The sequence below is a fragment of the Gopherus flavomarginatus genome, chromosome 1 (genome assembly GCF_025201925.1).
Source record: "Gopherus flavomarginatus isolate rGopFla2 chromosome 1, rGopFla2.mat.asm, whole genome shotgun sequence".
NCBI lineage: Eukaryota > Metazoa > Chordata > Testudines > Testudinidae > Gopherus > Gopherus flavomarginatus.
The window spans coordinates 331578139-331595368 of NC_066617.1; the positions used below are offsets into that span (position 1 = coordinate 331578139).

Below are 17230 nucleotides of genomic sequence, written 5' to 3' on the forward strand. Positions count from 1 at the left end.
TGATGTTGCCCGTTATTAGTGTTCCTGCCCCACTAAACAGAGGACCTGTGCTTGCCTTTGTCTTTCTCTTGCTCCTACTGTGTTTATAGAGTCTCTTCTTACTGTCTTTTATGTCTATTGCTACGTGTGACTGATTTTGTGCCTTGGCCCGCCTTTATTTATCCCTACCTGCTTTTGCTGTTCTTTTGTACTCATCCTTGGCAATTTCTATTTTTGGTAGGATTCCTTTTTGATTTTCAGGTCATTTGAAGAGCTCCTGATGAAATCATACTGGCCTCTTACTATTCTACCTATCTTTCTTTTGTATCAATATAGTTTGCTGCTGCAGCTTTAATATTGTCTCTTTTAGAAACTGCTAGTTCTCCTGAACTCCTTTTTCTCTTAGGTTTTCTTCCCCTGGGATCTAACATATCAGTTCTATGAGTTTGTTAGAAGTCTACTTTTTTTTGAAGTCCACTGTCCTTTTTCTGCTGCTCTCATGCCTTCCTTTCCGTAGAATCATGAAATCTATCATTTCCTGATCATTTTAATAATTATTAAGTTAGTTATTTACTGCTATGAGCTGGGTTACGTGAAAAGGGCTTAGTGGAATTTCTGCTTCATTTCTGACCACTTTGTACATTGACACAATTTGCTATTTGTTTAATTGTGTAAATTCCTTGTTTCAAACTGAAACATGTTTTTGTTCGTTTTTTTTTAGTGCAGTCTCTTTGTCACCTTGTGGACTTATCATCCTGGGCTCGTCTTCTAATTTTTCTCCTATTTATTTTCTATCGAATTGCTTTTTTGTATGTCATCAACAAATCCCTTCCTCTTTCCATTATTAGATTCAACTTCAGCTTCAAATGAGCTTTTCTTATTGTAATTTGAAGATCTTCTGACTCTGAATTTTGTTTGAACTATACTGGTCAGTTAGGGCCCATTTTCTAACAATTACTCCGCACAGACCCCAGTCCTGCAAAGATTTACAGTACACATGTGATTACTTTTATACTCTGTGATTAGTCCTATTGAACTCATATTTGGGTGCCTTACTGTGTAGTTGCACAAATTGTGTTAGAATAACAGATCCTCAGTTGTTGTAAATCTGGCAGAGCTATGTCAAATTACACCAGCTGAGGGCCTGACCCAGTCTTAAATTATCCAGCTTAAATGTGTTTTTTAATTACATTGTGACTTTTGCCAATATTAAAATTGTGTAGTATATAAAATGGAGTGTTGTAGTAGAACTTGGCTTATGGAACTAAAACATGGAAAAGGCAAATAGCAACTGGAGTACATCTTTGGCTAGAAGGTAAAGAAGTGAAAAGGATATCACGGATTCCTTGTTAGACTGGAGTATATTATCTTGTATAAAAGATGGCGTCTAATTTAACTGTGTAAAAAGGATGTTTACATACCTGCTTTAAACTGATAAAAGATGCCACATGAAATTTTACTCAGTTAACAAATAAAGCTACTGTAGATCTTTAAGAACTTTGTGTGCATCTCTTGTGTAGAGTAGACTTGACTGAATACATTTTGCACCTCATTCATGTGAAAGATATCCTGATATTACAAATCTTTTTTTAAACTAGCTATTTTGAAAATTTTCTAGACCTCCTGCTTTAGTGCAATGTTATTGTGTTATGTAACTAATGTTGTAGCCAGCCCAGGCAAGTGTAAAATGCTTTTAGCTGTTCATTATTGCAACATAAAGAAAAATGGACATGTTTGCCACATTGGTCCATTGGACAAGTTGTAGTCTTAATTTCCAAAGGATAGTGTCAAATAACTTTGCAGTACAAATATTTCACTTTGAATGTTTCATATTGTTGTTAAGACGTATGTATATGCAATCTGGGAGCATCCCAAAATTTGCTTTGCTTCTGGTTAAGCCATAGACTTTATTCATTCATTCATAAAGCACCTTTTGAAATTTATTTTGTGGGTAAACATATACTTTTTTCTATTCAGAAGTACTGCACAGTGCTATAATTGTTCTGAACTTTTTAGCCCTTAATCTGAATGCCGTTTTAATCTTCAAAAAGAATTGGCTCATCTAGTGTAGGCAGCAGTGTTATAATTTACATCAAGTTATAGTCTTTTTGAGTATATTTTCATAAATGTTTAACAGTACATTTTTATTTGAAGCTTGTCTTCCATCTGCCTTTGTAGATTTGCATATAAAAAAATCAGTAGCTAAAAGGATCAGGTATGAACTTTTCAATGTATACTAATTACTATGTGATTAGTGAACTCGCTTGAAGTATATTAAAATAAAACGCTTAATTTTGGGTAGCTTTATAACCTCAAACATTCCTTTCTTGAGGACCAACTTTATGAACTGGTTAAATATAATGTAGATTTTATAGTTAACTTATCTCTTCGTACTAAACGAATTTAGCATCCTCATTGAATCCATGCCACCCATTCTTATAGTACATCCCATTTTCCATTTACACTGATAGTGAGTTAATTAAGTCACAGTTCACCCATTCCCAGTTTGACACTGCCCCAGAGTTTAGAGAATCTTTGTTTAGGGATGGGCATTTCAGAAGCATTAGTTGTTTGGAATTTCAATCTGAAAGTTGTGTTGAGCAAAGTATATTTATTGATCCTTGAAGAGAGAGATACAAAATGATTTAAAGTAGTTTGTATGTTTTTTTAATTTAAGTCACAACATAGGATATAGTTACTGTTAATTGAATTGAATGTATGTAAGTGCTTGTTCACTTTTATGCTAACGGTGATAATTTAGGTGGAAAGGCAGAATTGTACCATTGCTAACATTACCTTAAATATTCTCAGTACATAAAAAGCTAATCAGTTAAGAAGTAAGTCAACCATGGTGTAAAGTTTGGAAATCTATACAGCTAATTCATTCATACTTGCAGAGCCATAGCGTGAAGCAGCTTGTATAATCTAGTTTCATAGCATTCTGTTTTTGTAGTTTCTGTGGTTTCTCCCACAGCTAACACAAGGAAAAGTGCTTTGTACCATCAACACTAGCACCACCTGTCTATCAGCAGTTTCTCTTCTGTTCCCCTTTACTGCTTCAGTTCTTGCATCTACAGTACTTTATGGTGTCTAGTGATTTGTGGATGCAATAGCAATCTACAAACCTGTGTCACTTTGGTATGAATTTCATGTTTTAGAAGGAAGACATCTTCTGAAAATGTTTGGTAGAGATTTATATGTACAGCTGTGTAACATGTCACTTTAATATTTTATGACACCTTAGAAAACATTATCACTTAATGATCTGGGACATTACTGGAATTGTAGCTTACTTCATGGGCCAAGAATTACAGTGACCCAGGCTGATTGGACCTTACTATCTTAATTTTCTCTGATCTAGAGTTTCTAAAGGGCTGAATCATAAAGGGAATAATGTAAGAAATTAGAAATTTGAGGCAAACAAAACTACAAAAATGTGAATGATTGTTTTGCTTACATAATCTAATCATCTAATAATTGCAATATAATACTAAAATGCTGTTTTTATTTAAGTATAACTATTTTTAGCCTTGAGCCTATGTAAGGTGCATTTGCTCATAAAACATTAAAGACCAAACATCCCATAATTAGCATAAAAGATATAGGAGTCAATGCAAACATTTTCTGGGTTTCATTCATTATAGTGGCATCTTGTAGGGATTTTAGAAAGAGTGGGCCAAATTCATTCTTGGTGTAAATCTGTTGATTTAGATGGAATTGCATTGAATTTGAAACAGTATTTCTCTGGAGATTTTATGATTCAGTGTAGCCTCCTTCCTTTTTAGTAAAATCCACTAGTCATCATGAACATGCGAACTGAAGATGATATATCAAGAGATCAGTTCAGACTTTGAGATAATAAACTAACTACCACCTCCGTGGTTCTTAGTTCAAATCTTGGCTTAGGTCTCAAGAGAAAATTTGTTAAATCTCACACTCATTCCTCTCCGCTTCTTTTTACCTTCCCTTGCCTTCTGTGAGGGTTGGGGAGGTTGGTGGCTTTCTGCTTTCTCTTCTCTCCATTTTTGTGAGGTGACTCCCTCTCTTCCTTCTGCAGTTTCTCTCTCTCTCTCCACTCTTTGCTACAGTAGTGAGCTCTTTACTCTTTTCTTTCCATGTAAGTAATTTCTGTACTTGCAAAAAGGAGTTACACTATTACCAGTGGGAAGGAAAGTAGTCCATGGAGTTTGGAAAGTGAGAGGAGGTGGTCTGTATGATGATACTGGATATGTCCACCAGACAACTTCTCTATTAATTAGGGTTCTATATTATGAACCTTGTGGTATGAGAGAACCCTTGTCTTTTCCAGAAAACGTATACTTTTTGTTCACAAACTAAAAGAAAATCTCAAATTATAGACAGGAGTTCTTTATCTATTTAATTCTGCCCTACCCACCAGATCTCATCTCTCTTGCAGTGTTCACCTCCACTTTTATTACTTGTCAGAGTTCACAAAATCACCACCTTGTCCTCCGTCACCCTCCCTGCTTCTGACGTCACACTGCCATGTTTCTTACGGAATGCTGCCGTCTCACAGTTAGTCAGGTGGCACACAGTTATGTGAAATGTGCTTGTTTTACTACTACTTCATCCCCCCACCACCTACCTTTCTGTCAATTCTTCTGCCTCTTTCTTCTTGATGTAATCTTATATTGTGAGCTGGGGCAGGGCTTATCTTTCGTACTTGTTTGTACGATGCCTAGCACAATAAATCCCTAATCTTGGATTGGGGCCTCTAAAACTACTATCGTAACACACACACAATAAATAAGGATTCAGGAATCTGTGTCTGAAACTTTCTCCTTTCATCTTTGATTTCCAGATATTTTTTTTTTAGGAGAATTCATTTTTCTCCCCTGTCCCTACCCACTATCTTCACATATAATTCTAAAATTTTACAAATTATTCCCTTTGCAATAAACAAGGTCAAATGTGGGTTTGACATGCTACTATCACATAAAATTTCTGGACATGGCCTTTGCTATTTTTTCTAATGCAAATTAGTTCAAATCAGGGGAATATTTGTGTCAAATTTGCTTTGAAAATGCATTAAATAAAACAAGTATCAATTTAATATACAATGGATCATTTTGCCTAAACTGTTAACATCAAGACAATCATTAAAAACATACCATATCTATTTACATAAAATTTGCATTCATGACTAGAACCATTTTTTATATACTTCTACATTCTAATAATGTGATTTAGCAGCTGGAAACAGAAAGATAATCTGTATCACATGACCAGAACTGTATCAGCAGACCAGGACTCAAGTTTTGAGAACCACTGTGATAGCAGTGGGAACTAATGTTACCTATGTCAAACCGTCTATTTGAAACAAAGTTGTTGGGAAAACTACAATGTCTAGCTCCAGACAAGGTGCGGGCTCATGGCTCAGGCCTCTCTACCCTCTTGGTGGATTATTCTGCAAGAAGCAGTCTTGGCTTGATGACAGTCAGATCATAAAAATTAGCTAAAAAGTATTTATTTTTAAAGTATAAGATGTTATTTCAAGATGAATACAAAGTAGAGATAAAAAACTTTTAACTTCAAAGGCTAGAGGTATTATTCCTCCGCAACATGTCTGTAGTGTAGTCGAACTGAGCATGTTGCCAGGTAAATAACAGTCCATGAGGCACTCCCACTAAAGGTATCCCATGTGCACACCACTGATTTTGTCACCAGACCAACACAATTTAATATTAATTTTTAGGTTTTAAATGAATTTATTAGTACTTACAATTAAACCACATTTTTGAAAAGTCACAGAATAGGGCAATACTAGGTATATCAACAACATATTTACAGTTCTTTAAATGTTTTGTTTAATAGTCTCAATGTTATGGTACAGCAATAAAATCACTTTCTGACAATGTAATTAATAGTAATGAGTGATGTGGATTGGATGGAAGAAATCACAGAAAGCCTACAACTTCTGTTAAAACATTCCATTAATTGATAGCCTTAAAAATAACAGGTACTTCAACTTTGTTCTTCACATTTATGGAAAAGGATGATTATGAGATGGGACTGCAGTCTTTAGGCTACCAGGTGAGATCAACAGCCCTGCTCACTAAGGGCATGTCTGTACTTGTGGCTAAATCAGCACTGCTGCAATAGATGCAGCAGTGTCAGTTTAGTGGATCTGATGAATACCCACTAAATCGATGGTGGATTGTTCTCTTGTTAACTTCTGTAGTCCAGCTCCCTGAGAAGCGTAAGGTAAGTTGGCAGGAGAGCATCACCCATCAACACAGCATGATGTATACACCACTGTAAGTCGACCTAAGGGTACGTCTACACTACAGGATTATTCCGATTTTACACAAACCGGTTTTGTAAAACAGATTGTATAAAGTCGAGTGCACGTGGCCACACAAAGCACAATAATTCGGTGGTGTGCATCCATGTACCGAGGCTACCGATAGCTACTATCCCATAGTTCCCACAGTCTCCCCCACCCATTGGAATTCTGGGTTGAGATCCCAATGCATGATGGTGCAAAAACAGTGTTGCGGGTGATTCTGGGTAAATGTCGTCACTCATTCCTTCCTCTGTGAAAGCAACGGCAGACAATCATTTCGCGCCCTTTTTCCCTGGATTGCCCTGGCAGACGCCATAGCATGGCAACCATGGAGCCCGTTTTGCCTTTTGTCACTGTCACCGTATGTATACTGGATGCTGCTGACAGTCGCGGTACTGCAGTGCTACACAGCAGCATTCATTTGCCTTTGCAAGGTAGCAGAGACTGTTACCATCCCTATTGTACCATCTGCTATGCCTTTGTAAATTGGCGATGAGATGACAGTTCTGTACCGTCTGCTGCTGTCATGGGTGGTCCTGGCTGGCCTTCGCTGAGGTCGGCTGGGGGCGCAAAGACAAAAATGGGAATGACTCCCCGAGTCATTCCCTCCTTTATGTTTTATCTAAAAATAGAGTCAGTCCTGCCTAGAATATGGGGCAAGTGTACTAGAGAACCAGTGTACCAGAGAGCCAGAGAGCACAGCCGCTCTGGGTCAGATCCTGCAGAAATGATGAGCTGCATGCCATTCTAGGGGGTGCCTCTGCAACAACCGAACCTGTTGCTTCCCTCCTCCCCCCAACCCTCCGGGGCCACCATTGCAGTGTCCCCCCATTTGTGTGATGAAGTAATAAAGAATGCAGGAATAAGAAACACTGACTTTTTAGTAAGATTAAATGAGGGGGAGGCAGCCTCCAGCTGCTATGATAGTCCAGGCAGGACATTAAACGGTGGCGGGGGAGAGGAGCCCAGCCTCCCGCTGCTATGATAGTCCAGGGAGTACAGAATCTTTTCTTTAGACATGAACAGGGGGCCGCTGCTGATGGAACTCAGCCCCCAGTTGCTATGATGAAGACGGTTACCAGCAGTTCTGTACCATCTGCCAGGAATGACCGGGAGTCATTACTATTTTTACCCTGGCGCCCCCGGCTGACCTCACTGAGGCCAGCCAGGAGCACTCACAGAATGATGACGGCTATCAGTCATTTTGTACTGTACCATCTGCCACCAGGGAGAGGAGGGAAGAGGATGCTGTTGTTCAGTGCCGGAGCACCACATCTACCAGCAGCATGCAGTAGACATTGAAAAAAGTCAAGAAACAATTTTTTTCCCTTTTCTTTCACGTCGGGGGGGAGGGGAGGTAAATTGACGAGCTATACCCTGAACCACCGCAGACAATGTGTTTGACCCTACAGGCATTGGGAGCTCAGCCAAGAATGCAAATGCTTTTCGGAGACTGCGGGGACTGTGGGATAGCTGGAATCCTCAGTACCCCCTCCCTCTCTCCCTCCATAAGCGTCCATTTGATTCTTTGGCTTTCTATTACGCTTGTCACGCAGCAGTGTGTTGAGTTCCTGCTGTGGCCTCTGTCTGTCATAGCTTGGAGATTTTTTCAAATGCTTTGTCATTTCGTCTTCTGTAACGGAGCTGTAACAGAACACATTTGTCTCCCCATACAGCAATCAGATAAAGTATCTCCCGTACAGTCCATGCTGGAGCTCTTTTTGGATTTGGGACTGCATCGCCACCTGTGCTGATCAGAGCTCCACGCTGGGCAAACGGGAAATGAAATTCAAAAGTTCACGGGGTTTTTCCTGTCTACCTGGCCAGTCCATCCGAGTTCAGATTGCTTTCCAGAGCGGTCACAATGGTGCACTGTGGGATACCGCCCGAAGGCCAATACCGTCGATTTGCGGCCACACTAACCCTAATCCGACATGGCAATACCGATTTCAGCGCTACTCCTCTCGTCGGGGAGGAGTACAGAAACCAGTTTAAAGAGCCCTTTATATTGATATAAAGGGCCTCGTTGTGTGGACGGGTGCGGGGTTAAATCGGTTTAACGCTGCTAAATTTGGTTTATACGTGTAGTGTAGACCAGGACCCAAGTTACGTAGACTTAAGTTACGTAACTTACATAACTGAAGTAGTGCGACTTCGGTCGACTTCCAGCTTTAGTTTACTCCAGCCCTCAGCTGGAGGATAGTAGAGCTGTGGTTAGTCATTCAGTTTAACTACACAAATTCATTATGCAAATCCTGATATACTTTTGCATATTTGTGCAATTAAAATTTCAAATGAGCTTCTTGGATTTTTAAAATTCATAATCAAGTGGTAGTTCATACTCACATTTCAAACTGCTTTGTTTCTTTTTTCCTACACGCAAAATGTGAAAATGGAGTATTGATAAAGACAGAATACTTGGTGGTTGCCTGAAAAATAAAAACATCAATTTTTTTTTAAATGAGAGAAGTCACTGTAGTCGGACATGGCCCCCACACGCCCTGCTGCATGTGCCCCTCCCCCCATTTGCGCTTTCAAATGCAGTCTGAATAGTCTCCAGTTATGCTGTTACAAAGCCACAAGCAGCCGAAGTCCCTAGTGATGTTAGATGCTTGCTTAAAGCTACAGTGCTCTATACCAGTGGTTCTCAAACTAGGGCCGCTGCTTGTACAGGGAAATCCCCTGGCAGGCTGGGCCAGTTTGTTTACCTGCCATGTCTGCAGATTTGGCCGATCGCGGCTCCCACTGGCCACGATTCGCCACTCCAGGCCAATGGGGGCTGCAGGAAGCGGTGCAGGCCGAGGGATGTGCTGGCCGAAAGAAGGCTTACATACCATCCCCCTGTCCCTTCCCCCCCCTCGGATTAGTTGATATCCCGAATTACTGTTTCTGTGGAATGAGTGAGAACTCCCTTTACATACACCAGTGCTATAATCAATAAGGGAAATTATAAATGATATATTTTACAAATCTCTAAAAATTATCTACCATAGCCTTTGTATACATGTTATAATTTTAAGGCTTGATAGTTTGACTGCTACCAGAACTAGAAACAAATTCCTTATACCATGAAAAAGAGGAAATAGTGGACTTCTGATGGAATAAAGTTCCCATTTGTACCCTCAATAGATCATAAGAGCAGACCATAAACTTGTCACTAGTTTGAGACTGATATTGATGGTTCTAATGTGCAGGTAAATGCAGTTTGAGGCAGCAGGATTACATTTGGGGAAAGACATATTTTTATGGCAAGTTTTTTTTTTTTTTTTTTTTTTTAAATGGCAGTGGTTGGAAGCTACTCAGAAGTTTGGAGTGTTAGAAGTAGTCCCAGTAGAGAGAGATTAGTAAAAAAATGCAAGTGAAATGGCCAAAGGCACATGATAAATTACAAAAATATATGATAAATTACACTGGTCACTTGCATCACACCTCCACATAAGTAATGTGTTCGTGCACATACATCTGTTTACTGTACGTTTTTCTGTTTTGAAAGTAATAAAATTCAGTGAATTAGGAATAATACAATCAGATGCAAAAGTATTTAAAATTGTTTAGGGGGCTGACCCACAGTTGGCAAATGCCACTGTGGAAAAATGTGTGGGAGCAAGAAACGAAAGGAAATACAGTATATGCTGAAATGGAACAATCATTCAGCACCCTGACTAGAAAAAGGATTTAAAAGTTATTGTGGAAAAATCGTTGAAACCATAAGGCCTGTCCACAGGTGCAAGCAAGAAAGTTACTAGGTTGTATTAGCAGAGGGACTGAATATAAAACAAGAAGTGATACAGTTACAAGAGTGTTAGACTCCATCTGGAATACTCTGTGCAGTTTTGATCACCATGCCACACAAGGAAGATATTATTGCCTTGCGGGGCGGAGGGAGGGAGTGCAATAAGAAGTAACAAAGATGATGAATCTTTTATGAATAAAAGTTAAAGGAGTTGGGCTTGTCTTTGGAAGAGAGGCAATATAAATTTACAAACATATGAAAAAGACTAGTGAAATTGGCGTATTTTTTTCTTGGTATAAGAGTTCAAAACTCAGGGAGAATCTGAAGAATTGAGAAACCCTGGCCTGATCTGCACTTGGGGGGTGTCGATGTAAGATACGCAACTTCAGCTATGGGAATAGCATAGCTGAAGTCAACGTATCTTATTTCTTATTTCGACTTACCTCCCGTCCTCACGGCGCAGAATCGCCGGCCGTGGCTCCCCTGTCGACTCTGCTTCCACCTCTCGCCCAGGTGGAGTTTCAGAGTTGATGGGAGCGCATTTGGGGATCTATTTATCGCATCTAGATGAGATGCGATAAATCGATCCCCGATAGATAGATCGCTACCCACCGATCTAGCGGATAGTGTGGATGTACTCTAAGTATAAATGGACAGTTTAGACAGAAGTACTTCATGCAAAGTGTGACTGCTGAAATCGAGTATTGGTAAATTCTGTAGACTCCTGGAAGAGGAGGAATAAGGGGTGTAGCAAACAATCAAAAAGGTGTGATTGATTGAATTAAAATTTTAAAGGACAGGCATGTTAAGCTGTGATATCTTTATTTCTTTTCCTAAAAGTTCATATATGCATGTGGAGGAGCACCTACAGTTTTCCTGCTGTGTGTGTTAAGAATAACATTTCATTTGGCATCTGCTATTTTAGTTGTCAAAATCCGGCACCTAGAAATGAGGACCGAACATTTAGTGGTCAAATATTTGGTAAAATGTTTTAGATATAGTTTACTGTTTGTCAACTATTTCCCCCTGTAATTTTTTTTTAAAAAAAGGAAATTAAAGAAAATGTGTTCTGTTGTGAGGTAAGGGACATATCGTTAAATTTTAAATAGTTAATTGTTTTAGCATATTTTTTACAGTAATAATATTACATATAAAACTATAAAATTAGAAAAAAGTTTTCAGCACTTACCTAGCTGCATGGAATTCTTAGATATTTTTCTTAATGGCCATCTGACTATTGAAGAAATATTAAAACACGGATCAGTAATGTGAATAATGTAAGAAATAGTTTAGTAGCTATTTTAATCATTTGAGCTTCTATGTTGGGAGATTTTGTATTTTCTGAATATAATTTCTCTGATTTAATCCGAGCGGTCTGCATTCATAGGATCAGAGCACTATTTTATTGGAATATTTATGATGATGGTTGGGAAAGCAACCTGAAGATTTAGTGGAAGTTGCATTATCTCCTCTGAGGACATTTGTCTGCCACTTGTTACCCCAGTTTGCGATTTTTGGATTGGTGTAACATCCATATCTGCTTTTGTAAGATCAGATTATTGGCAACAGTGTTGGCCCCCCGATACCTTCTGGCTGTGTTGCAGAGCTGCCTAGCTTGTCGACACCACAGCTTTCACTGCCTGGGTCTCAGACTGTAGAATTGAAGCTGACACTGGGCCCGGCACCAAAGGCCCTCTCAACACTGGTGCATCCTTTTGCTACAGATCCATTGGTCAAGTTCAATAACATCCTTAGCCTCAATGCCGGCACTTCTCTCAGTACTTGGTGGGAGTGTCTCTCATTCTGTACTGTCAGTTCCAACTCTGTATTCCTCTTTGGTGCTGATGTTGTCCTTATATCAGGCTTCAGACAAATCTGACTGTTTGTTTGCCCCATCAGGGCTGGTTCCCCGACTGTCACCAGAGAACCTTTGGGACTCCTCAGGGTCCAAATCAGGGGCATCCTCCCCCTCATTATCACCCAGTAAGCACCAGAAATCACCTTCAGATCACCATCAGTGATCAGAAATAGACACCTGTGCCACAGTTGGGACAGGGGCTCTTGGCCCAGTGTTTACAGGCCACCAGGATCTTACCTGTATGCCCAGTGGTTTCCTCAGAATCCTTGGGACACTCCTCAGTCCCTAAAGTCTCACGCTTCCTGTTCTAGAGCAAGATCTTTAGTCCTGTAAACTGCCTCACCGCATGACTCTACTGTGCTGAAATCTTCTTCTCCCTTGATACCTGAAGACTTATGGCAAATCAGTACCTCCTGAGGAATATGGCTGCTACCTTGGATGTTGAGGCAGAATTCCTGCAGGAGAATACGCATATGCTGCTGGATATTTTCCAATCATCAGCTCTGCAGAAAGTAGCCCTCCCGATAAATGAGGCTTTGTTGGAGCCTGGAAAGGCCTGCTAGAATACTGCAGTTTCATTGTTTCCCACAGAGAAGCATTCAGAGAAGTGGTACTTCATTCCCATACGGGATTTTGAGAGTTTCTATTCCCACCTGGCCCCTAATTCGCTGGTGGTAACTGCAACAATTGACAGAGAATGCAGGGAAGGTATAAATCCACTCAAGAACAAAGAGTCCAAGAGGGTGCATTTGATGCGGAGGAAGATTGATACCTCCTCTTTCCTGCAGATGCGCATTGCAAACCAGCAGGCGTTGTTCTCTAAATATAACTTTTTTAGGCGATCATGTCTAAGTTCACAGACAAGTTGCCAGAAGCCTCCAGAGAAGAGTTTAAGGCATTCATTGTAGAAGGCCATATGGTGATCAAGACCTCACTACAGTCAGCTCTGGACATGGCAGATGTCTCGGTGAGAATTATGGCATTGGATGGGACCATGAGGAGGGCCTCATGGGTGCAGAATTCAGACATTGTGCCTGAGGTGCAGCTGACTACTGAGGACTTACCATTTTATGGCTGGGTTTTGTTTTCAGAAGAAAGACAGAACCTTGAACTCTTTTAAAGACTCTCAAGTTACTTAGCATTCTTTGGGAGTAAAAAGGGGACCACTGTATGTGTTTAAACTCCCTCTGTTCTTCGCTTCTTGGGGCATTCAGCATCTTACCTTGCTGTTACGTCATTTTTGTTTAAATTGTATGTCACCTTAAAGTATTAAAGGCTTTGAAGGATAAGCACTTAAAAGTAGCCATATCTGGAAAAGTAATGTGAAGAATATCTGTCAGAAATGTCTTAAATCAGGAAATACAGTTAACGTAAAAATCTCTGCTTTTGTAAATTTTATTTGGTTTGTACGCTTGAGCTATTCTGAAATCCAGTTTTAAAAGACTTGTTGATCAACAAGACTCTGCACATTCATCAGCATGAGATACACAGCAGAAGAAATTTTCAGCTACGTACAAATCCAGAGTGAAAATACTTTTCTTGGGATGATTCTAGATATCAGGCAAAAATCAAGCATTGAATTATACCTGAAGAGGAGGAAATTATGATACTGGGCAGCCTGGAAGAATTTCTCTGAAGCATAAAAGGAAGTTTCTCAAGCAAAAGAAGAAAAACATTCCTTACAGTAATAGCTAAAAATAATGCTAATATTTATAAGTAAACCCTCTGACATCTTTGAAAAATGTAGGAATGTCTGGAGTCTTGGGATGTTTGATAAATTGAGTAAAAAGAAATGGGACCAATATAGCTGTAACTTGGCTCAGCCTGTTTCATGCATAGTTTTATCCCTCCTGAAATGAATACTCTAGTCATACTATGTCAGAAAATAAGAGCCTCTGACATGTAGATAATCTTTAAAAAAAATTAGCAGGCGGTGAAGAGAGGATTGCATCAGATTGAATTCTGGACCTCCCAAGGAAATTTAATGTTTCTACTATCAATATGGTCTGCTTCCAAGAATACAATAGCTCCTGATAAACAAACCACCATTGATAGCCATGAGGGTCTTGGAAAAGAAAATTAGCAGACACTTGACAACCTGCTTTGGTAACACCATAAGCTTTTACAAAAGCAGTTCATTATAGTGCAGCCAGGGTAACATAAAATAGCTTTGTCTCAAGTGTATAGGAGTGTAGCCGTAAGAAAATCATACTTAAATTGTGATCAACTTATTACACTCAGATACCAGGGAGATGGAAGAACCTTGCATTGCTCTGTTGGAACATCCCTGGCTGACTAGCGGGTAGTAGTGATGGGTTCTGAAAGAAGTAGTGGACAAAAGGAGTTTAACAGTGTGTTTGTTTGAAGAGTGTGACTGTTTGACTGTGTGTTTTTTGTTTGAAAAGTGTATATTGGAACTGCTTTGTTCCAGGTGGGCCTTGAGTGGTTGATTGGAGGGAAGGAAGGCTTTGAGCTGGGTCAACTGCTTTGAGCCAGGAGCCTTATAAAAAGGCAGCCAGTTGCGAACTGAGTGAGCGGCAAACAGAGAACAGGCAAACAGAGGGAGTTTCCCTGGGGGGAGTTCCCACAGATTGTTTTTACCTTTTAGGCTTCATTGAGAAATAAATACATCATCTGAGGACACTTTTAGAAGGAAGACATAGATAGTGAGTGATCAGTTGTTGTGACCTGCACAGGATATGCTGTTTGTCTTTTTCCCAGAGGATGGAAGCAACTTTGTCTGTACATATTGGAAGAGAAGGTTAAAGGACTAGAGACGCAAGTATCAACCTTGTGTTGCATCAGAGAAAATGCTGACTTTCTTGACAGAAGTCAGCGTTTGGTTCTGGAGAGACAATATGCTGAAGAATCAGAGAGGGCAATGCAGAACGGAGAAGAAAATTGGACACATGGGACCTCCAGAAGCATGAGGAGAACCCATGTACCCCCTATGCAGATAGAGGTAAGAAACTGTTTTCAGGCTCTCTGCACAGGTACCACTGTGGAGAGTGATTTGAAAGAGCCATCTAAGGGAAAGAATCAGGAGACCCCATTAACCAGAAGGCATGAGATGCATTGTCTTAGGGATGGGTGTTCCATGATCACCACTCCCAAGAGGAGGAGACAGGTGGTGGTGGTAGAGGACTCCCTCCCAAGGGGGACAAAGTCATCCATCTGCCGACCAGACCGAGAGACTCAAAGTGTGCTGCTTGCCTGGAGCTAGAATTCAAGATGTGACGGGAGTGTCTGCCAAGACTGATCAAGCTCTCAGACCACTACCCCTTCCTACTTCTCCACATGGGCACCAGTGATACTGCCAAGAATGACCCTGAGTGTGTCACTGCAGACTATGTGGCTCTATGAAAGATAAAGGGGTTTGAGGTGCAAGTCGTGTTCTCTTGTCCGTCCTCCCCGTTGAAGGAAAAGGCCTAGGTAGGGACTGTCGAATTGTGGAGGTAAATGCGTGGTTACACAGGTGGTGTCAGAAAGAGGGGTTTGGATTCCTCGACCATTGGGTGGTGTTCCAGGAAGAAGGATTGCTAGGAAGAGATGGGATCCACGTAATGGAGAGGGAAGAGTATCTTTGCAGGCAGGTTTGCTAACCTAGAGAGGAGGGGGATGATGACCTAAGCCCTGAGGTAAATGGGGAAGTGGCATACCTGGAGGAAACACAAGGAGGAGGGAGCAATCTGGAGGGCCTCCTGATTCATACTGAGAAAGCAGGGCAATCGGCTAATTATCGTAGGTGTATGTACACGAATGCAAGAAGCCTGGGAAACAAGCAGGAAGAATTGGAAGTCCTGGCACAGTCAAATAACTATGATGTGATTGAAATAACAGAGACTTGGTGGGATAGCTCACATACCTGGAGCACTGTCATTAATGGGTATAAACTGTTCAGGGAGGAAAGGTGGAGGAGTTGCACTGTGCGTAAGAGAGCAATATGATTGCTCAGAGCTCCAATATGAAACTAGAGAGAAGCCTGTTGAGAATCTTCGGGTTAAGTTTAGAAGCGAGAGCAACAAAGGTGATGATGTGGTGGGTGTGTGCTATAGACCACCGGACCCGGGGGATAAGGTAGATGAGGCTTTCTTTGGACAATTAACTGAAGTTTCCAGAACACAGGCCCTGGTTCTAATGAGGGACTTCAGTCACCCTGACATCTGCTGGGAGAGCAATACAGCAGTGCACAGACAATCCAGGAAGTCTTTGGAAGGTGTTGGGGACAAATTCCTGGTGCAATTACTAGAGGAACCAACCAGGGGCCGTTCTCCTCTTGACCTGCTGCTTACAAACAGGAAAGAATTAGTAGGGGAAGTAGAAGTGGGTGGCAACCTGGGCAGAAGTGACTATGAGATGGTTGAGTTCAGGATCCTCACAAAAGGAAAAAAGGAGAGTAGCAAAATATGGACCCTGGACTTCAGAAAAGCAGACTTTTGACTCCCTTAGGAGTTCTGTAATGACTCAAGTTAATATAACATTGTTAAATGTATTTCTATTTCATTCACAAGACTTCATTTGAAGTCCATTTGAACCCCTGAGAGAATTATCCTGAAGTCACTATAGTTAAAAATGATAATTAACATTGCTATAAATTTAACCAAATTCCCTGGTCATTAATCCTTCTGAGATCCAAATTTTCTGAGACACAGCATTTTCTTGGCTATGCCTATAATTTGTACATAGCATTTTGACTTTGTAAACATCTAATTTTCTATCCTCTGTCACCCTGAGGTCGTCTTCATTTCTGTTTGCTGTGTTTCTCGTTCTAGAGGTTTTCAAACAGTTTATGCTCCATCTACAATGCTAGGGAAGCTATCTTTACCGTCATTTTAAAAAAAATCATTTGTGAACACGGTCAGTTTTACAGTGTGTTTGGGACCTAAAATATCCCCCTCCAAATCTTTGAAAACTATATGTTCAAGCAGGTTCTCCTTGGCTACAATTTTGTATCAGTTCCAATTTATCAAAACACTATTCATAGAATCATAGACTTTAAGGTCAGAAGGGACCATTATGATCATCTAGTCTGACCTTCTGCACAATGCAAGCCACAGAATCTCACCCACCCACTCCGGTATCAAACCTGTGTCTAAGCCACTGAAGTCCTAAAATAATGGTTTAAAGACTTCAAGGTGCAGAGAATCTTCCAGCAAGTGACCCATGTCCCACTCTGCAGAGGAAGGCAAAACCCCCCAGGGTTTCTGCCAATCTGCCCTGGAGGAAAATTCCTTCCCAACCCCAAATAAGGTGATCAGCTAAACCCTGAGCATGTGCGCAAGACTCACCAGTCAGAATTCTCTCTAGAAACTCAGATCTCACCCCATTTAACATCCCATCACAAGTCATTGGG

General features: G+C 40.6%; 1 protein-coding gene across 4 annotated transcripts in view; it reads left to right on the forward strand.

Moving 5' to 3' along the window:
* The window catches only part of MICU2 (mitochondrial calcium uptake 2), a 266388-nt gene that overhangs the window by 110536 nt on the left and 138622 nt on the right, over positions 1-17230 (forward strand). The window contains exon 1 of one of the 4 annotated variants that reach the window (XM_050937279.1): positions 5964-6033. The exons of the other annotated variants lie outside the window; for them this stretch is intronic. Coding sequence (XP_050793236.1) covers positions 5986-6033 — 48 coding nt within the window. The 5' untranslated portion in view covers positions 5964-5985. Of the gene's footprint in view, positions 1-5963; positions 6034-17230 lie in introns of those variants that run through there. 4 annotated transcript variants of the gene reach the window in all.